Source organism: Mastigoproctus giganteus, chromosome 10 (genome assembly GCF_048544385.1).
Source record: "Mastigoproctus giganteus isolate SK-2022 chromosome 10, ASM4854438v1, whole genome shotgun sequence".
NCBI classification, from domain to species: domain Eukaryota; kingdom Metazoa; phylum Arthropoda; class Arachnida; order Uropygi; family Thelyphonidae; genus Mastigoproctus; species Mastigoproctus giganteus.
In genome coordinates this window covers 33965149-33987782 of record NC_143584.1, presented here as the reverse complement: position 1 = coordinate 33987782, position 22634 = coordinate 33965149, and the positions used below count along the sequence as shown (strand labels likewise).

General features: G+C 35.3%; 1 protein-coding gene across 5 annotated transcripts in view; it reads left to right on the top strand.

Moving 5' to 3' along the window:
- Vinc (vinculin) overlaps positions 1-22278 on the top strand; it is a 336038-nt gene extending 313760 nt beyond the window's left edge. For 2 of the 5 annotated variants that reach the window (XM_090383807.1, XM_090383805.1), the window contains 2 exons: positions 7059-7082; positions 21152-22278. In XM_090383807.1, coding sequence (XP_090239933.1) covers positions 7059-7082; positions 21152-21321 — 194 coding nt within the window. In that variant the 3' untranslated portion in view covers positions 21322-22278. Of the gene's footprint in view, positions 1-7043; positions 7083-21151 lie in introns of all 5 variants that reach the window. The other 3 variants (XM_090383806.1, XM_090383803.1, XM_090383804.1) reach the window with 2 other exon arrangements.
- The last annotated feature ends 356 nt before the right edge of the window (positions 22279-22634 follow it).

Here is a 22634-nt window from a genome sequence, read left to right as displayed (position 1 = left end):
TCCCTTAACAAACCCATGCTGTGTCTGAATTATTGCTGCAGTCTTGTCTAGATGATCCTGCAATGCATCTTTAACCAGTGACTCCATTATTTTACCCGGAACAGAAGTTAAACTAACTGGTCTGTAATCACTCGTGTCACCCTTCGATCCCCTTTTGTGAATTGGGGATACATTTGCACATCTCCAGTCCGTGGGAACCTCCCCTGAGTCCAAGGATGCTCTCATAATTATGGCTAAGGGTTTGCTCAGGTGCTTTTCTTATGTTTAACTTCAACAATTTCTCCTCCACTTTGCTTTCAGTTATTACAAAATCATTAAGTACCCTGCTACAATTTGATAACCTTCTGCCATTTTCAAACCTTAATAATTCCTCATGTGTGAATGTAGATGCAAAATTCAGTTTGTTTGCTATCTGAGCAGGATCATCAACAGTCGAACCATCAATGTCAAGTGGACCAATCAGATTCATCCCCTTCCTTTTAGAGTTTATATAAGTAAAGAAATCCTTGCTGTTTTTCTTAGCATCTTTTGCCAAGGATTTCTCATAATCTGCCTTCGCCTGCCTAACCTCCTTTGTGACCTGATTACAGACTAGCTTATATCTGCCATAGGCTTCTGAGTTGCTGGATAATTTATATGCATCCCATGCATTTTTCTTCTCTGTTACGAGTCTCATTAGTTTTAGATAACCATTTAGGCCTAAACCTTGAACAATATTTCTTAATAGGTATGAAACTTTTAGTAGCATCCACGATTAATTCCTTGAATGCTTCCCACTTAGAATTTACTGTTGGTAACATCGTCAGTTTATCCCACTGTACAGAATTTAAAAACTGTCGGAGACCACTGTACTCACCTTTACGGAAGCAAAAACCCTTTCCTTTGCCCCTGATGGTAATTAAATGTTTAAGTAAATCCCACATAAGTACACTCTGATCACTGCCACCTAGTGGTTCCTTTATCTGCAAATTCTTAATACACGAATGATCATTGCTGATAACCAGATCAAGAGTATTACTTTCTCTGGTTGCCTCTCGAACATGCTGCTGCAGAAAACAATCATCCAATAAATCCACAAAAGTCTGAATAGTGTGTGAGTGACCAACCCACAAGTTCCAGTCAATATCTGGGAAGTTAAAATCCCCCATTATAAGACATTCCGATTTACTAGCCCACTCTATTTCTCTGTATAATTGTTCATTGTACTCATTCGAGTCATTAGGCCTATAACACACTCCTACTCTTATTTTTGCTTTCGCAGTGCTTATGTCACACCAAACTGACTCAACAGTGCACTGTTCATCTATAAAGGTGAACTAATAGTAAGAGAGACGGAGCAGTTACAAATGGTCATTGATATTCATGGACTGTTGTTAAGACTGTTATCTTGGCTTCTTACAATTTTTAACATTCATTAATGATGTAGGTATTTTAAGTTTAATGTCTAAGTTTGTTGATAATACAAGGGTGGGCAGTGTAGTAAATGACAGTAATCAAGGTGTGCTGCTTCAACAAGACGTCAATAAACTATTAGGATGGGCTAAGAAATGGTGGCAAAGGTGTAATACTAAAAATTTAAGATCTTGAATCTGGACAGCAGTAATCCTAGAGTAATGTATCACTTGATAAAAGACCAGGTTTCTGCAGGGTGACCTGATGAAAGTTGTTTAAGGCCTTCAAATGTTTGAGTAAACTGAATTCCGAGGAAATATTTATGCTTAGTCACATGACATACACAAGGGACATAAATGTAAATTAAAAGAAGATTTATAAATTGTATGTCCAAAAATTTTCTTTTGTCAAAGAGTCATTGACTGTGGGAGTAAACTCTCACTTACTCCTGTGGATGTTGGAATTTTAAATTTAAAGAGGAAGTGGATAAATACTTGAAAGAAAGAGGAAAATGAAAGGAAGAAAGATGTAACATTAATTTTTTTTAAAAATTGATTTATTTTATTTTTTGCTGATTCTTCATAAGCTTTGTATCATTTTGCAGTATAATATAGTATAAAAAATATAAATGCAAAGTACAGATAGTTCTTGACTTCATGAGCTAATTCGTTCCTAGCGCACGCTCATAAAGCAAAAACTCGTAAAGCAGGAAGTTATTTCCCATAGACATAATGTTAAAAATAGGGGTTACGTTATCAACAATGAAATTAGTTAGTTAATTAGTTTATGTTTAAACAATGATTGATTTTTCCAAAGAAATGAAAACGTAGCCTGTAAAATCAAGCAAATTATAAAAATAGAGAAATTATTTATGTAGGCATTTATTTCCAAGATAATCTTCTCTTTTCTTTATAAATTTCAATAGCAGGCATAAGCATTTTTTAACGGAACACACAAATTGCAACTAACACGATTTGCGTGGAGTAACAAGTTTACGAAGCTTAAAAAAAAAAAGGAATGAAGAGAAGATTCTGAAAATTTATTTGTTTTTTATACAATTGAAGATTTCAGTAAAGGGTAAACACATTTCACCATAATAACATAAACCCCCCCCCCCCCCAATTCCAGCTATCGGTATTTTCACAAATGCAATAACATCGAGTTTACTACCCATTTATAATTGCTTACAGTAACAGCAAAAGCCCAATAAACCGGAAAGTGCAAATTGTTTTTATTATTTTATGGTCGTGACTTCTAGAAATGTGCTTTAGAGAAATATTACAAAGCTGTTCAAAATTGGTTCTTATAACATATGATAACGATGAAAGTGTAGTGCGTTTAAAGATTTGAATTGGTAACTAATACAATTTACGCTATAAAAACGACCTTTTAGGGAGTAATATAGTGAAAATTTGAACTTCCGAGGTTGTGGAATGAATTACCAAAAAAACAATGTGTTAATTGGGTTCATATTACGATATTTTCGCGGTATGATGGTAATGGATTAATATATTAAAGCACAGTACGCTGTATTGTATAGCTATGTGTGTGGTTTGAAATGCGGTATTTATGAATGTTACAATGTTAACATTCAATTTTTGCAATTAATGTTCATATTTTCGATTTTGTTGATACATGGAAAAAAAAAAAAAAAAAAAAAAAACTTGTAAAGCGAGAACTGCCTGTATACTGCATTTGGATAGCAGTAATCCCAGAATAACATAACATGTGATTGGAATGAAAATTATACAGTCCAAAGTGAAATTCTCTGAGCAGTGTAAACAAGTGATGTACAGGAACATTGCCAGCAGGGACAAAGAGGTTATTATCTTGCTGTATATGGCAATGGTTATGCTACATCAGGAATACTGCATACAAGTTTGGAAACCTAATTTTAGGAAGGAAAGTGATCTGTTGAAAAAGATGCAGAGAAGAGCAACAAGATTAGTTGTGGGTACAAAAGAATATACTTATCAAGAAAGACTGAGGTTCTGTAAATTACAGTCTCTGGAAACTAGGTATCTGCACGGTGATCAAATTGAGGTGTACAAATCTTTAAAAGGGTTAAGTAAACTGAATACTGATAGCATCTCTACTCATTCTCAGATGAAACAAACAAGAGGGCATAAATTTAAATTAGAAAAGGATTGTTCCAAGATGTACAGAAATTCACATTTCAGCCAAAGAATAATCAGTTGGAATAAACTTCCACTGAACATTGAATATGAGTAGAGTAGTTTGAATAAATTTAACCTGGCAGTGGTGGCTAAAATCTTATAATACAAATGGTGATGCAGCACCTGACAATTGCTATTATCATTATTTAATTTCTAGAAAAAATTTTTGGGTGTTTTTGGATTGCCCATGGATTATACCAGTATTTCAGCTTTTCTTAAAATATTGCAATACTTAATACGTGGATATTTTTATTTTTTTATTAAAATAAAATGAAAATAATTATTAATAATTAAAATAAAAAATGAATTTTTAAAATTTTTTATCTTCCAGTGTGAAAAACAAATCAAAAATGTTAACTGCAGACGATATGAAGGTTGGCAGGGTTGTTAACGACACTGATGACAGTACGCTGCTGAAACAGGATCTAGAAAAGTTGAGCAGATGGGCTGAGAGGTGGCAAATGAAGTTTAACATTGACAAATGTAAAGTACTACATATGGGATGCAGTAACCCCAGAGTAACGTATCAACTGTGTGGTACTACACTCACAGTGGTAGAGAATGAAAAGGACCTGGGGTAATTGTGCAGGCAGATATGAAGTTTTCTGAGCAGTGCAGATGGTCTGCACGAGTAGCTCATGGTGTCTTGTCAATGATATACAGGAATTTTTCTAGCAGGAATAAGGAGGTGATTATCCCCTTGTACAAGGCAATGGTCAGGCCACACCTTGAGTACTGTATACAAGTCTGGAGGCCTCATTTTAAGAAGGATGTAGAGCTGTTCGAACAAGTACAGAGAAGGACAACAAGATTAGTGAATGGAACAAAGTGTTACTCTTACAAAGAAAGGCTAAAGTTTTGTAAATTACAGTGTCTGGAGACAAGGCACCTGCAAGGTGATCTGATTGAGGTGTATAAAGCCTTGAATGGTTTGAGCATGCTCAATGCTGATGGGATTCTTCCTCTTGCTCAGAATAATCACCTGAGAGGACATAAATTCAAACTGAGGAAGGACAGTTATAGGATAGATGTGTGGAAGTTTGCCTTTAGCCAGCAGGTGGTTGATTGCTGGAACAAACTTCCATCTGTCATTGTAGAAGTTGATAGCTTAAATAGATTCAAGGCAGAACTTGACAAACATTTGAAGCAAGTGGATGGGTGAAATAAGGGGTTTTTTTTGGCTGATGCTATATAAGCTTGCTTTCTTGCATCATGTGCCTTTGCTAATGCTAATTCTTCTGAAAATTAAAAAAATATATATCAGCCAAAAAATATTAACTCAGTTCTATTATTCTGATCCATTTTCGAGTTGCAAAGACTGTTGGGCACACAAAATTTTAAGCATTCACGTATATTTTGGCTGTTATAAAAAAAAAATAAAAAAATTAGGCATATAAAAAATTAAAAAGTATATGTATACATTAGATACAGTTCTTTGCTTAAATTTTCGTATTTTAAAAAAAATTTATTTCAAATTTTGGGCACTTGCATAATGTGCAAAATTTTGATACCTGCTTGTCTTGATTTCTGTAGATTTCTGCATCCATTTTGAATGAATATCATGTTTCATTTCTACATCTTTACTACATGACAACGATAACAAAATCTTTCAAAAACAATTCCTTTGTGACCATTAGATATTTATTTAACTTGTGGGAGGAGTGGATAGGCAATTAATCTTGAATGTTAACCAAACACAGACTCTGAAACTTTTCATAGTAAAGTCTCTTACCACAGTAGTTTTCATACAAATGAAAAAGTGTTACACAAATGAGGGTTTGGTACCTGACAAGTGCTTACCCTTAGTTACTCCAAGAAAACTAAGAAAAAATTCAGTAACTATTTCAGTAAAAGTTTTTCTATATTTAAGAAGTTAGAAATGATTTCAGATGTTAATCATTAATTAAAGGGTAACACTGGAGAGTTATTTCTGAAAGGCACTTGTCAGGTGCCACGCTAAGCATTAAGGAAGATTCGATCAGATTATTGGTGGGAATCAAGAAATGAAGGGTTTTTTTTTTTTTTTTTGTGGCTGGTGTTGTATAAGCTTTGCTTCCTTGCATAATGTTTCCAATGCTAATACTAAGACCCTGTTCACAGATGCAGCAGGAGGCGCCTCCGTAGCCAGGAGCAGCAGCAGTGCATAGCACATGATTCTTGATTAGACCGGGGTTCGAGCGTGTGACCCACCAAATACAGAGGATGCAGAAAGGTTAGGTAATGACCACCGCATATCCCCGGAGCAATATGGCCAGAGTTGCTAATGCTCCTAAAAACCAAATAACAAACAAACACAGATGCAGCATACTTCACAAGGGATGGAAGCCTGAATCATTTTCATGACCTTCACAGAATGGCAGATCATTTAATGATACTTATTTATAATTATAAGGCATTTTCTATTTACACTGCTGTTCAAAAATCAACCTACTTAACTAAGAAACAATGTGTATATCTTTATCTGTGTATGTTTATCTTTATCTCATAGTTTTATAATATTGTTAATACATATTTTTATATATATGGTGCTATTAATGTGATTTCTTATAATCATGAATCATTTTTAACAAAGGGGTTAAATAATTCTGATGAAGTAGTTTTATTAAATGCTTGTGTTATCTAGGTCTAGTCTGCTTTCTGGAAATTAACAAAATATTTTTAATTTTCCTATTATATATGCTTTATGCTCAGTATGCTTTATATACATTAGAAGCTGATTATAAAGAGAATCTGAAAGCAGCTCATGTTTGTCTGTTCTTGTTTGTACTTTCTATGAAGGTGGACCCTTAAATTAAAGAAAGCACCTTCTGTAATAAATTTTATATATTTTTTTCCCTCTATATATATTTTAAGTGTAATTCAAAACAATGATGGAATTACACAGTAATTTCCATACAGAAAGGAGAAAGTGAATGTCATTTTAATAATGGCTGCTGTATTTTGTTGTATTTATAAGGTAGTATGGCTTTCTGACTGGCCCATACTTTTGGCTTCCAGAATGCCACTTGCAATTATGATACTGAAGAGCTCTCTAAGTGTAGTTATTATTTTATTAAGAAACCTAGAGAACATCCATATTTTTTCTTTTATTGTTTTTAATGCAAGCTCATATGCATATGACGCTAATATGCTGTTAGAGGTACAGTTATATATTTTTCCTTGGATTTTCGTATATGTCATCATTAAAGTGAAAATTTTTATGGAGAACATATTATTAATCTTTAATAACTGGTTAGTTATGGTATTTTCATCATACCAAAGATTCATTCTAATTCTTTTTGTTATTTTAAATTTCAAGAAGATGGCCAATTTTGGCTAGCCATCTCAATTATTCCATATTTTGCTTATTGTATTCCAAATTATTATATCTATTTCATTATAATGAGTTTCTGCTGTATACTAACACTAATAATTTTGCTGCAGTCCTGTCTTGCTTTACTGCTTCTTTAAATAAACAAAAGCTGTTTCTTTCAGTAAGAAATCGAGTAGCAGATGGCAGTGAATTTGTGAGAGGTAAATATGCATAGATTTCTTAGTGTGCTAATTTGGATTTCTTTGCTATGTTCATCATCTGTCTGTGATGTCTAACACTATACCATTGCTGTGCTATAACACATTTTGCAGTGATTTTTCAGTCTTATTTTTGATTAGTTTATTTTTCTGATTAAAAAGATCATGTATCTCATGAAGGGAAGTCAGTAAGTCACAAACTAAGGTGGGGAGAGATGTAAGCTGGAAACTGACCTGAATATGGAATTTATTATTTAACATAATTATCAAAAACATTTATACACTTATCAGATGTTAGTTTGCTCTTGTAACCAGCTATACATCATTTTCAATCTTGCAATTTCAGAAAAACGTTAGCCACCAAGCTATTATTTAAGTCAAGGCTTGAAAAACGCAAGTGCCAATGTTGCTGTGGTGACTAATATTTTACAGGTCAACTGTGAGATTGAACTACTAATCCTTTGTTTATTTACTTTTTTAAAATGATCTTTGTGGGTCTGTAATGAAGCTATGTATAAGTTTATATGCAGGTTTAGTTGGTATCTTGCAAGGATTGGTGTGACTTTTGACAAAAGCATAGTACAATGTACTGTATTCTTAGTACAGATGCTAAACCATTGTTATTTTATAGAACAAACCATTCTAGTTGAGGAAACATGAAGATAATCGCTCAATCAGTCATATCTGGCTTTTTTTTTTTTTTTTTTTCTTCATTAGGATAGCATTTCATAAGTAGTTTCTTATTCAGTATTAACACAGTAACTTTATCCTTTTCAAATTAATAATATAGCAATGATTTAATATTATTCTTTTTTAATTGATCAGGTCAAAAATAAATATTATGCTGTTTATTTTATGGAGATTTGTTTGCATATACAATTGTTGCAAGTCGCATGTTTGTAACTCAGAGAGAGAGACTTGGAAATTTAATGTCATGCTTTTACAATTTGTGTCGCTGTGGTATTATTTATTATTAATTTAACATATGGATGAAAGTTAATCGTGTAATGAAATTTAAAAGCTTTTAATTTTCATTAAATGGAACTTCTAATATTGTTGCATGATGAAGGTCATTGATGTCAACTGCTTTGGGGAAGCTGCCATTATATAAATTTAATTCTAACAAGCGAGGTAAACACTAGCGTTTTCACTTCATGTGACCCAAGTTTACTGCAAAATGGTAAGAAGCCTGTTTTTAGCATTATGGATATAATAGAACCATCCTGTTTTAATAGAGGTGAGGGTAGATGGGCAAAAGTTGAAGCAGATTACTTTGGCAAGAAATTAAAATGCCCAACTGTTGGACAAGAAGTAAGTTTTCTATTCTTAGCCTGCAAAAAATCAAGATTGGTTTGGATGGTTTAATAACTTTTTTACAATTGTCGTGAGTTTTAATGTAAGCAGAAAATGAAGCTGGAGATTTGGATGCAAACAGATTGTAATATGCAACGTTCTTATCTCAAACAGACAGCATTATCGTATTTATTGGGAAACAATTGTTTAGGTAAGGGATGAGATTTTAGGGTGGAATAAAAGATTCCATCCCTCTAAGAATAATTTCAGTTACACAATCTGAGTAAACATTGGGTGGGATCAAAAGATTTAAGGCCACAATCCTTCCATGGAAAAGAAGAAATACAGGAATTTTTCTAGCAGGGATAAGAAGGTGATTATACCCTTGTATAAGGCAATGGTCAGGCCATACCTTGAGTACTGTATACAGGTCTGGTGGCCTCATTTTAGGAAGGATGTAGAGCTGCTGGAATGAGTACATAGAAGGGCAACAAGATTAGTGAATGGAACAAAAGGTTGCTCTTACAAAGAAAGGCTTAAGTTTTGCAAATTACAGTGTCTGGAGACTAGGCACCTGCAAGGTAATCTGATTGAGGTGTATAAGGCTTTGAATGGTTTGATGGGATTCTTCCTCTTGCCCAGATTAATTGCCTGAGGGGACATAAATTCAAATTGAGGAAAGACAGTTGTAGAATACATGTGCAGAAATTTGCCTTTAGTCAGCGGATGGTTGATTGCTGGAACAAACTTCCATCTGTCGTTGTAGAAGTTGACAGCTTAAATAAATTCAAGGTAGAACTAGACAAACATTTGGAGCAAATGGATGGGTGAAATGGTTTTCTTTTTTGGCTGATGCTGTATAAGCTTGCTTTCTTGCATCACATGCCTCTGCTAATGAACTGAAGTACCTTGACCACTGACTAGACTGTGTACTTTGAGTTATAGGTAAGAAAATGATCAAGACATTGGGTATGCGGTCAGGATTGTCTGGTAATCTGGTACGTAAAATAAACAGCTGTGTTAAATCATTAGAACTTGCAAAAGCCTCAGCGTCTTAACCACCTGGAGCTGTATAACTAAATAAGTGAAGCTAACATTAAAATCGCAAAAATTATCTCATTGTTAGAAAAGTAGACTGGAGAAAATTTGTTTGCAAAGAAAGGAAGTCAAAGAGTTCACCGCATTAGAAGAGATTTTAAGCCAGAGGAGATTCCAAAGCAGGAAGTGTCTAGATTTTCTCAATCTAGACAAGGAATGTAGGAATATCTTAACAGCCCATACTGTGAATTTGAGTTTCAGTATTCATGGTATCTCCCGGCTTGAAAATGCACAAAAATGCCATGGAAGTCCCAAGAAACAATTACTATTACTTTCCCTGCTTATAACACAGCCTTGAACTTCTTTGTTGGGGAGTGCAGCAGGTCCCACGATTGCATTGTCACACTTGGATTCAGTTTGAAAGTGGTGGACCCACAATTCATCACCAGTGGAAATCCTGATAAGTTTTTCTGATTATGCAGAAGTTTAAAATTAGATCAATTTTAAACTTCTGCATTCTCTCTTCAATGGTGACTGGTGTCTTTTTGTGCAGTAGATTTCCAGAATTTGATAAAGTAATGGGACAAGTGTATAAATATTTTGGTGATTATGTTGATAAATAAATGCTATTATTTTAAGATCATTTTCCTGATGGCTTCTTTTATTTTCCTTATTTTGTGACTTACTAACTCCTCCTATTTTAGTTTTATAAGAATTCGATTATGTTATTTAATGTTATTCAACTATTAGAATTTTAATTTTATTGAGAATTTTGGCAGTATATATACAATGTTGACCAGTATTTTGTATGCCCTTAATTATAAATAGTAGTATAGACTTATTATTAAAAGTAACATTGTACACTGCTGAAAAGATTGCAATAATTAAATCTATCAACACAGTTTATTTTTAAATTCTTGATCTTAAAAGAAAGCATTTTTGTTGCTGGTGTGATATAGGGTTTTTTGGCTCACTAGTACAGTAATCGGTCTGTTACAATATTTGAAGATTCAATGCATGAGGCATAATATGATATGGGTTTAAATTAACTATATAATATCAGTGTAGATACACCATAGTTTACCCATAAATTAAACTACGTACGTATTGTGAAGGCATCGTTTTTAATTGTATCTCATATTGTGGCTACCTTCACGAGATACCAAGTATTACATTATTTCGAATAAGTAATGCTTCTCTAGTAGAGACAACTACTGTTATTTATTCTCAGTGGATATCACCATCCAGACGGTCACTGTTTCAAAGCTGTTGGCCTATCATTGGTGGGTGGGTAGGTATGCAAACATTATGTTCCTTCTTTTGCATTATATTTAACATGGCATCAATACCCATATTGTGCCTGTGATATGGGATTATTCATGAAGCAGATTTAGATGAATATATTGATTAAAAAAGAGACATTTTTTTTTTTTTTTAAAGTTAAGGTTACATCTCGGTTTTCTTTATTTCCAAAAATATACTTTGGTAGTATTTATGAATTCCTGTAGATTTTTTTAGATGTTTTTTGTAGAAATGGCATGGCAGTGAAAAATTGTGGAGGATCTTTATTAGTTAGAAGTAAAAAATGTTAAATGTTAAAAAGTTCTGTTAAATACCACTCTTTGTCTTACTTTCCTTGTTCTGGAAGCTCCAAATAGTCTTGAACAGGAATGTTAATTTCAATCACATCTGAATTTATCGGTTGTTTGCTGCCTTGATATGAGTGCAGTAAACTCATGCTTATAGCACTATCTTGCTTTTAATGCTGTTTTCTTCTGGTCCCATGGGCAGTCTTGCAAAGTGCCATGCATTTTTTAATGGCTATGCCACTCATGTTTAAATGCATTACTGCTCATTACTTTTCTTTAGGTTCCAGAAAGGAAAACTTCCTCTTGATATTTGATTTTGGAAAAGGGATGATATAGAGACTAAATTCTAAGAATCTTTATAGTACAATTTGATTTACATTATATAAATCATTTCCAATGCAGTGAATTTTTTTAATTTCATATTTAATTTGAAGTTTTGAAGGTAGAAAGCCCCCCCCCCCCCTTTTAAATTCAGTGTCTGGCTCTATTTGTCATTGCATTTAAGTGCTCGCCTCAGCTCTTTTAGAATTCAACATTACTTGTCCCTTTTCTTACTGGTACAATAATCAGTTTTTTTTGTGTGTATGTGTTCAACATGGCATCAATAAAGTTCATTTATGACAGCATTATTTATTATTATTATGTACTATATTTAAAAGGTTTATATAGTAATACGCAAGATATTTTTAGTTTAGTAGCTCAATTTAATAAATCTTTTTTAATTTTTTTTTTTTTCATTCTTTTTTATAGCATACAAAAAAGGTTGAAATGAAAATTCCAAAAAAAAAAAAAAAAAAAAAAAAAAGCAAGAATGGTACATTAAGTGTGCACGTTTTCAACTTACATATAAACCATTGCTTCATAAACACTAAGAAAAAGCTAACAAAAAATCAGTGTTATCTATCAAAATATTGTTGAGAATAGTCTCCAAAAATGAGGATTCCACTAATAGTGTTTTCATGCTTATAATGTTCTGTGAGTTATAATACTTTAAAAAGTGTTATAACAGTTTCTTTTTTTAATGAAAATCCCAAACGTGAAAGGTATTAGAACCTATAATATTTAGTACTATGTGCAGGTTGTAGATTGAGAAGATAGATATTTATTGACATTAGTCTTGAATTTCAATAGACCAGTGGAATGAGACTAACAAAGGGGGAAATCACTAAGAGGTTTCTTCCAGTTAACCTGAACCCCCTTCCCCATATGTCCCTGGTCTCTTTGCAACCTTCTTGCTCACAGGACATGGGTCCCTAAATGCACATCAGCAAGGACTCACCTAGGACCTTAAATGTACCTGTGGAGTTGATGAGGATTGGGCTCATGTCCTTTATGACCGTCCCAATTACCATCCCCACAGATGTATATTAACGACAAAGACATATTAATGACATCTTTTCATCTCTGATGAAACTCACTATATGGTCTTCTCTGACTTTGCTCAAAAGGTTTTTAAGACCAGAAATAACCAAGTTATGACCATCCAGACTGTGACAACCCCTTAAACTCAGATAATTAAAGATAATACTGACCATGACAACCCCCCCCCCCAAATGACAAATTAGATAGGATGACTGAAGACCTGGCCTTTCAGAATAAGTTCCCTGCCCTATGATAAATTAAGTGAAGTGTACCTATGGGCAGAATGTGTGTATGAATTATGAATGAATGTGTAAGTATGAGAGGGAAGGTGTAAATGAGTAAGGTTATATTTGTGTGTTTAAATATGTTAATATGAGATAATATTGTATCATATGTTATAAAAGTAATATTGTAGTACCACAATATGAGACATATTTTCTTAACTGCCGTAGTATTATTATTATCATGAATGCAGTTTGTGTGTGTGCACGTGTGTGTGTGTAGTTCACATATGCATATAAAATTCTGAAGTACATGTGCAAATGTTAACATATTAGTAAATGCAAGGTGACTGGATTTTTATGGCTAGTTGGAGCTCTCTATCATGGCCACTGTGGTGGGGCAAGTACACGTGCAAGGGTGAGTAACCTAGTAAAAAAAAAAAAAAAAAAATGTAAGGTTTGAGAAAATGTATATGTCCAGTAGGAGCTCTCTCTCAATACTGCTGTGATGAAAACAAGTATGTGAGCTAATACAAGGGTTGAGTGAATGTCTATGTTAGTCAAAACTCTCTCACATCCACCACAGGTAACTTGCTTGAGAGAAACCATAGAAGTGAATCAATGTATGTGTACTCCCTCTGCTATACATGAGTGACTACATTCAGGGTGGGAACATACGTACACTTAACCTGTACAAAAAAAAAAAAAAAAAAGTATTAGAGTGCTGTATTGAGTGAATATGAATACAGTAAACCCTCGCTATTCGCGGGGGTTACGTTCCTGAGAAATGTCGCGAATACCGAAAACGCGAATACTGAGTTATAGCTCCCATAGTAATAAAGGGGTTCCGTTCCAAAGTATGAAATATATAAGAAAAACTAGTCTAAAATTTTGTCTATGTATGTATTATATGTACCTTCATAATATGACTGTACATGACAGTACATAGTGAAATGCAAGCATATGGCATCAAAATGAAAATAAGAAACAATTTAATATTAAATGCAATATTTATTAGAAATTTCAAACAAATCTTTCAAATCAGCGCCTTTGCTAGCAAAAAAAAACATCCCACCAGTGCTATCACCAGTTTCGCTAAAGTGTTGATAAAGAAGTTTTGCGTTTTCACGAATGATGAGTGAACTTAACGGAATTTTATTTTGAATTCGGTCTTCTATCCACAGATTTAAAGCTTTTCCATTTTTTTTAATTTAACATCACGAGTTACAGAGCAAATTTTTGAAGCAATTAGCGCGGTTTCACGGACACTACGACAGATTTTTTCTTCCGATTTCTTGATTGATCGTACTGTTGACTCATTGATTTTATAATGTTTTGCCACTGAGGAGACACTTTCACCTTTAGAAATTTCGTCTAATAACTCAATTTTATTCGCTAGTGTCATCACCTTCTTTGATATTTTCACATTTCTCTTTTTATTCGTAGCCATATTTTTGTAGGGGTTAGAAAGAACTTGTCCACAATAAAGTCACTTTCTTCCGTTAACGCACTCGAAAAAGTCTGTTTTACACTGCAAAACGGTAGAGTTATCATTTTTGTAAGCATATCAATTTATAAATTGATAAATTTATTCAATTTATAAACATATAAATTAAAATCAAACGACGAAACCTTCCATGACTAACACATACTGAATAAGGATTAGCGAGAAACATCCACGCTCGCGATTTTTTCACCCCTCTCCCCCACCCACTGAGCGCTGTTTTGACTGGGAAAGATAATTTTAGCCACGCCCATGTTTTTTATGGCGGAAAATATTCACGGAGTCTTAAAATTCACATTTTTTTAGGTTTAATTTTATATTAAATCGGCGATCGCGAATACGCGAAACCGCGAATACAGATACCGCGAATAGCGGGGGTTTACTGTAATTGTATGTGACTGTTGGACGAATGAGAATGTCAACTAATTGTCTAAATGTGACTCTGAACATATGATGAGGGGGAAAAAAAATTATTATAAACAATTTGGCAGGTTAAGATGTTTCAATAAGTGGTATGTGTGTAAACTATGTGATGACTGAATGAATGCCCCTCTATGTGGACACTTGTATGTGGTGAGGGGACCTCCCAGTGACAGTATTGGCCTCTGGATTAGTGTCACTGTGATCCAATGCACACAGCCTACGTTCCAGGCTAACACCATAGGAATCCGGTGTGTTTGCTGTGCACTGCAACTCGTTGAAACTTGGAAAAGGGATTCTGGTGGTAGAGAGGCCCAGCTTCAGCACACCACTTTGGCTCCTGCTTCGACAAGATGGGTGGTCCTGCAAGGGTCTACCGTTCTAATGCTATGCCCCTATCCTCATGGTCCGAGGGACAGAATCCAGGCTGGCAGCGGTGCAGGTATGTTGTCTCCCACTCCCGAGCGCATTTATTGCATGCTGGGTAGTGGGCATCCCATTTGGGCTCTGTGGTGGGTGGGGAGAGCCTGGGCACTGAACAAAATAAAGCTCTATGAATCCTGATAGTGTTAATTTTTTTTTTTTTTTTTTTATGTGAACCCCAAACACGAGAGGTATTAGAACCTATAGTACTTAGTACCGTGCTTGGGTTGGAGGTTGAGAAGACGAAAGAAGATATTTGTTGACATTGGACTTGAACTTCTGTAGACTGTAATTTTCAGGAAATACGTATGAAGGAAGGTTGTTCCAGAAAACGGCAGTTGAATGCATAAATGCATACTCAAAAGTTGGTTCTGTGGGTTTGAAGTTGGACAGTAAATGGATGTTGGCGGCACGTGTTCGGACTGTTTTGAAAGAGAGAGCGGGAATTATAGAAGCCAATTCAGAAGAACAGTGCCCATGGAAGTATCTGTAGAAGAGGCATGCAGCAGAAACAGTACGTCTATGAGAAAGCGAGTGGAGAGGCTCTGTTAGAGATGAATCATTAATTAACCTAACTGCCCTCTTCTGAATGGAATCAAGAAGCCTGAGAGAGGTTTTGGGGGCACCACCCAGATGTGGGAACAATATTCCATGGCAGGACGAATTTGCGATTTATACAGAGTGAGCAGCTGTTTGGAAGAAAAGTAACGCCGAGAGCGAAAGAGAAAACCAAGTTTTTTAGATGCAGAGGAAGCAATATTTGTAATGTGCTTGTGCCAAGAGAGATTAGAAGTCAGGGTAATCCCCAAAAGAGATATATTATTTTGCCTAGAAATCGGAGTGTCCCTAAAGATAAGCATAGGAGCAGAAGAATCCTTTTTGCGAGATATAAGACAAGACTGAGTTTTAGAAGGGTTGAAATCAACTAAGTTGTCTTAATTCTCCAGGGGCCCCAAATACAGTCCCTATCAGGAAAAAAAAAAAAAAAAACACCATGAAACAGAAACTGCCACTGAGCCAAGAGATCCCAAACAGAAGTACTATCCAGTCCTATTCCAAGATTCTTAATAATGCACCCAAAATCTGAGAAACCTAATGGGAAAATGTCACCCTTTTTTATACAGAAGAGTTTAGAGGGATGAGCAGGTTCCCCGAAATCAGTTAAATGGCTTTGTTCTGGGGACCTCTTGATTGAAACAAAAAGCAATAGGAACTCTGAGCAGTTACTCTGATAAACATCAACTGGAGGAATACCAATTAATGTGACAGAACACTGAATTCATTGAGAGGTGTCATTTCTGAGTGGGACCTCTTTGAGGTTACAGAGCAGGAAATCTGCTGTGAACTGAAGCCATAGGGAGTGATAGCTGTTAAAATAATTTCTGTGTGAAGGGTGTGAAGTCAGTACCAATGAGAAACACCATCCTTACATTCCAGATGCCCTGTGATGTTTCAAATGCCAGAAATATGGGCATTCACCAGTGGCCTGCCATGGAGCACTTGCCTCTGCCTTAGTGTGGTGCAAAAGACCATGAAAGCAATGAGTTTACTGCCACCAAATCCACTTGTGTCAACTGTGAAGGTGAGCACTCTGCATACTCAAAGGCATGCCAGTGGTGGAAACAAGAAAAGCAAATACAGACACGAGGTAGACTGAATATTCCATATCAACAGGTAAGAAAACTGATAATGCCAATAAGTAGCAATAAGCTCACGTATGCTCAGAAGGTTGCAATCTGTTGGGACTCAAACAGATATGACAATCCCACCAAAACAGTGTTTTCCTCCCATTTTATGTTCTATATTGAGCACTCAAAAGCCAGTACAAAACACTCAATCAACTGCCGCTCCCATATCAATACCACTTACTACTCTGCCTTGAAATAAACAAAATAACATGAGAAAAAAACCTGAACCTAAAAAATCTGACTTGCTGCTCGCAACAAAGGAAAACATGGAAATAGAGTAGAAGGAAATGAATGATGACGTGGTCTTGGAACTTTGTGGATGAAAATATGGACACTGGACAATGTTCAAACTTTATACTTCCAAATGGATAAATACTTCATACTTCCTAAAAAGGATAAATCCAAGACTGAGAAAGCGAAACCCTCAGCACTTTGGAAGCTGTCTGATGGACCCACAAGCTCAAGTAATGGGAAATTCATATAGTGGAATTGCCGTGGTTCTGATGGAATATTGACATCAACACCCTCCTCCATAGGCATAAGCCAGTGTAGCTCTGTTTTCAGGAGACACATCTAAAGGCAAATGAAAACCCTGCCTTATGTAATGTCAGCATAATACATAAAGGCAGAAGTGGGGACTTGCCATCTTAGTGGGCAACCATTACTCTTTTCGAGTAATTCCTTGTAGGGTTTCTTTTCGCAGTTTGTTCGGTATATTTACTACCTGGGATTAACATCTCCCAGATGGACCTTGATGATCTCATTGCGCAACTGCCTGTTCCTGTTCTTTTGACATAATACCCTCTGGGGTAGTGCAGACACTAATATGAGGAGCTGTAAAATAGAGAGTATGCTTGCAAATAATGAGCTCTCATTCTTTAATGGAGGAAAGAATACCTTTTTCCACATGCCTACCCACATATTTACTGCCATTGAGCTCTCCATCTGCTTCCCTACTCTCCTCCCCTTGTTCACATGGGAAGTCGAAGAAAATTCCTATGGGAGTGAACACTTCCCTGTGATATCTGCTATGACCGAAAAAACATCATGTCAGACCTCAAGGATATCTCAGTGGAAGTTTGATAATGCTCACTGGAATGCTTTCGAACATCTGCCACAATTTGATACCACAAGAGTCAGCCAGCAGCCAATCAGTGATGCAGTTTCGTATATTACAGAAGGTATTGTTCACGCAGCAGCAGTTGCAGTTCCAAAAACTTCCATCTGGTTTCACTATTTCCCAAACCTTGGTGGAATTCAGAATGCACAGCAGCAAAAAAGGTGCAAAACAAAGCCTGGGGGATGTGCTGCCAATATTCAGCGACTGAAAATTAAACACAGCACGTACTAAAGCATGCTGTATTCAGCATCAGAGCCAAACGGAATCCTGGATCTGGTTTACTTCCTCCATAACAGGGGCTGAGCTCAAAAATAGTCTGGGACAAGATCCGGAAAACAAAGGGAAAATATCCACCGTGCTCTTCAGTGATCCTAGAGCATAATGGATGTCTAATTGCAGTTGCAAATACTTTATGAGAAACATTTGCAAAATTTCTGTAATAACACATAATTATTCCCCTCCCCCAACCATTCTTGGCCCTGAAAGAGTAAAGTGAAAAACTTCCATTAAACTTCTCTTCAAAAGGGCTTGAACCTTTACACAGGAACACTTAAATGCAGCACTCTTTCTCACATGAGAAAGTGCTGTGAGGCCAGATGCCATCTATTACAAAATGATAAAACACCTCTCACCACAATTTAAGGATCACCTTTTAATTTTATTGAATAGAATATTTCTTGACAAAGAATTTCGGGATTCCTGGTGAAAGGCAATTGTCCTTGCCTTCCCAAAGCCAGGAAAAGATCTTAGAAATTCAAGTAACTATCGACAAACTGTTTGTGCAAGGTCCTGGAAAGAATGGCCAATGCTCGTCTTACATGGTATTTGGAAACAAATGGTCTGCTTTTGAGGACACAGTGCGGCTTCCAAAGAAATGGATCCACTTTGGATCATTGAATCCAACTTGAAACATCCATTTGTGATACTTTTATTAAATTGGAGCACCTGGTAGCAGTTTCCTTTGATATTGAAAAAGCGTATGACAAAGCTCGCCAATTTGGCATATTGTGTGAGACCTCCATAACTTTGGTCTTAGGGGTAACTTTCCTATTTTTATTAAAAACTTTCTTTTGAATGCCAATTTCAAGTTCGTTTAGGATCCACACTCTCCTGAGTATTGTGCCAAGAGGAGGGAGGCCCACAAGGATCCATTATAAGTGTCACACTTTTTTGCCATTAAAATAACCTGCATCACAGAACAACTTCCACCAACGATAAACAATGCCCTCTGTTTGTGAAACTGAGTAAATCGAAATAGTACAGTTAATTAGACCTATCCTAATTAGTGAGGATGTGAGTGCAAGTTTCGTGAGGGCATGCATGGAGAATTTTGTGAAGGGCGAGTGTCCAACAGTTTCACGAGAACATGTGTCCGACAGTATCGTGAGGATGCACGTCCAAGTTTCATGATGATGAATGATACTGTCCTGAATTTTTGTCATATTCACGATACTGTCGTGAATGACTTGACTAATACTCCCAGTGAAATCAATAGTTCTAAACAGGATCTCAAATCCACATCAGTACTTCCGCACAAACTGAATGGACACATGAGCCCGAGGCCTCTGTGTCTACTTGGACAGCAAAGAGTGTCAGCACCTGATGTGGAAGTCACAGCGGAGAAGAATAGGCAGTATTCAGTTGGACTTTAAAATAAACTCTCCAGTTTGTTCTACCCATCTCATACAGCTGCTGATTTTCTGTTGCCAGTGCTGAGAAACTTCAAGGCATTGCTAATAAAATGTATACAATCGGAATTTAATAGCTTCTACGATACGTGATTATGACTCTTGCAAAATTCGTGAGGATGTGAAACACAGCATCCTCCATGATCAATCCAAGTCATGAAATCAGTGCAGAAGTAAAGACATAAGAATAAGACAGTAAAGACTAGCAGTTACCAACAGATTCGTTCCAAAGCAAATGCTGCCCTCACTGCAAGCGATTTACAGTGACCTCTGAGAAGTGGTCAACAACAAAAAATACAGAAAGGGAATCAATCTTAGCTAAACTGAACATTTATAACTGTGCTTTGCCTACAGTAGTCTCGATATATAATGTAACATGTATGTATGACGTAAATATGTATTGTAAACCTCTGGCACCACCATGGCATGATGGGAATAATTGTATATGTCATACTACAGTTAAAGATGGGGTTCTATTCTATAAGCCATTGCATTCTTGACTGTGAGTGATTAATCAATTAAACTAAATCGATTTAGTTTAGTCGATTAATTGCTCACAGTCAATAATAAGATCTTGATTGTTTAATCACTCACAGTCAATTGATTAAACTAAATCAATTTAGTTTAATTGATTACCATACTGTGAACACATGAGAATTTTCTCATACAAAAGGCAACATGTCAAATGAAGACAAAGCATCCAACGCTTGAGCATTTCATGTTCCTTCCAACCAGCCTTTGCCCTGCCATCACAAGTGGCTCCCAACCTGATCAGGCCACACCGTGAGTACTGCACACAGGTGGCACACTATGGCCATAGTTGCCGATGCGCCTAATAAATCCCGAAACAAACAAACAAACTGCACACAGGTCTGGGGGCCTCATTTTAGCAAGGATATAGAGCTGTTGGAACGAGTACAGAGAAATTCGACAAGATTGGGGAGTGGAAACAAGGGTTGGTGTTAACAAGAAAGGCTCAAGTTCTGCAAATTGCAGTATCTGGAGACTAGGCACCTGTGAGGTGATCTGATTGAGGTGTATAAGGCCTTGAATGGTTTGAGCAAGCTCAGTGCTGATGGGATTCTTCCTCTTGCTCATATTACGCACCTGAGGAGGCATAAATTCAAATTGAGGAAAGACAGTTGTAGAACAGATGTGCAGAAATTTTCGTTTAGCCAGCTGGTGGTTGATTGCTTGAAAAAATTTCCATCTGTCATTGTGGAAGTTGATAGTTTAAATAAATTCAAGAAAGAACTGGACAAACTTTTGGAGTGAATGGATAGGTGAAATGTTTTTTTTTTTTTTTTTTTGGGTGATGCTATATATAAGCTTGCTTTCTTGCACCATATGCTTCTACTAATGCCTGCAATAAAATATAACCCCACAACCTTATTTAATCTTTCTGTTAAAAATTATAATTATATAAATAAATTGGTTTTTTTTTTTTTTTTTGTTGTGATAGACAATGGCTGATTAAGGTAAAATAAAATAAAATAAATAAAGGAAAAAGTCCACGTGTATAACAAGTCATGACTACAAAGCATAAGTCTAGACTATTTATATTACTGGGTGCCATTGTAAAGCAAACAAGTTGGAGGGTGGGATTGTTTTAATTCAGTGTATCTATCTGATTTTATGCTGCATATATGTTTATACAATTTACTGTAATGCAGTGATATGCCTTGTATATATACACTCACAGTATAAATATTTCACATTCTTACAGGTACTGAGGAAGATCAAGAAGCTACTGATATGCTAGTAGGTAATGCACAAAATCTGATGCAGTCTGTCAAAGAAACTGTTCGTGCTTGTGAAGCTGCATCTATCAAGATACGCACAGACTCAGGAATGAGGGTCAGATGGATCAGGAAACAACCATGGTATCAGTACTGATAGCCAGGAAAATCAAAAATGATATCTGTAGTAGTTCTGTAATATTCTGGGACTAAATGATACTGCATTTATTGGAGTTAGGAATAGCTGATCTGCTTGACACAGAATAATGTCAGTAAGGTTCCTCTCTCTCATTTGTTGCAAATACTCCTGCTGGCTTTTTTTTTTTAAGAAAGTTATTTTACATATTGAAGTATGTAATTTTATGATGACAGATGTGGAATTGTTTTATACTGTGCCAAAAATTTAATTATATGCACTTGTTTCTGTACACTTTAAATGTTATTACATTGTTAATGCTGTTTAATACTTTAAAATGACATACCTGTTAATTTTTATTTTCAGAACTTGGAGGCTCAAAGTTAAATTATTTGCAGTAAAACATTCTTCATCAAAATGTTGAAATACAAGCCAAATGCAAATTCTTTATTTGTGTGCATGAATGCTGATTATAGCTTTGACTGAATTTAACTGTAGGTATAATTGTTAATAAATAAAGGGAGGGTATCAAATAAAAGAACACATGGTATTGTTTATAACTGTGTAGAAAACCATATTTAGAAATTGAGGAAATCTTTTTGAAATGAAAAAGTTAATAATCAAGTAACTAATGCTAGCCAAATTCTGTTAATGAAACTAGCTTATTCTAGTTTTCATTTTTTTTTGCCAGTTATTTTTTAATCTTAAGGTGAAACGATACTCATGAAGGGGAGCTCAAATTTTAAAACAGGGTTGGGCATGAACATTCATTATTAGATACGAATTGTTCCTTGTAATTTCTGCTTATGCAAGTAACAAGATTGTGAATAAAGATAGTTTTAGGGTCCATTTAAATCATAAATATATTAACTTTTCATAATTTTTATTTATTGTCAGCATAAAGTGAAACAGCGAGAGGTTATCGTTATCAGTTAAGAATTAGTGATTGTTGGTAATTACCCAAACTAAAGAAGCTAATTCTTGTAAATATAAAGATTAAGGAATTAGACTTATTTTAAAATTCACATGAACTATAGCTTTTTTTTTTTTTTTTTTTTGTTAATAGCAATCCCTACAATAAATCAAGGAAAAACAAAGTTCAAAAGAATTTCACTAATCACCCAGGTGGCCATTCAGGTATGATGAAAAACAGCCACATTTTAAACTTTCCTAAGTTTTCATCAGATTTTTAATGGGTTATTACCCCTATTTTGTAATTTTTTTAAAATGCTGTTTTGAAATATGTTGGTCCATTGTTAATGGTATAATTTCTGTTTCCATTTTTCAAGTTCACTAATTTTCAGAATTAAACAGATGGCCAGATTCAAAGCTGT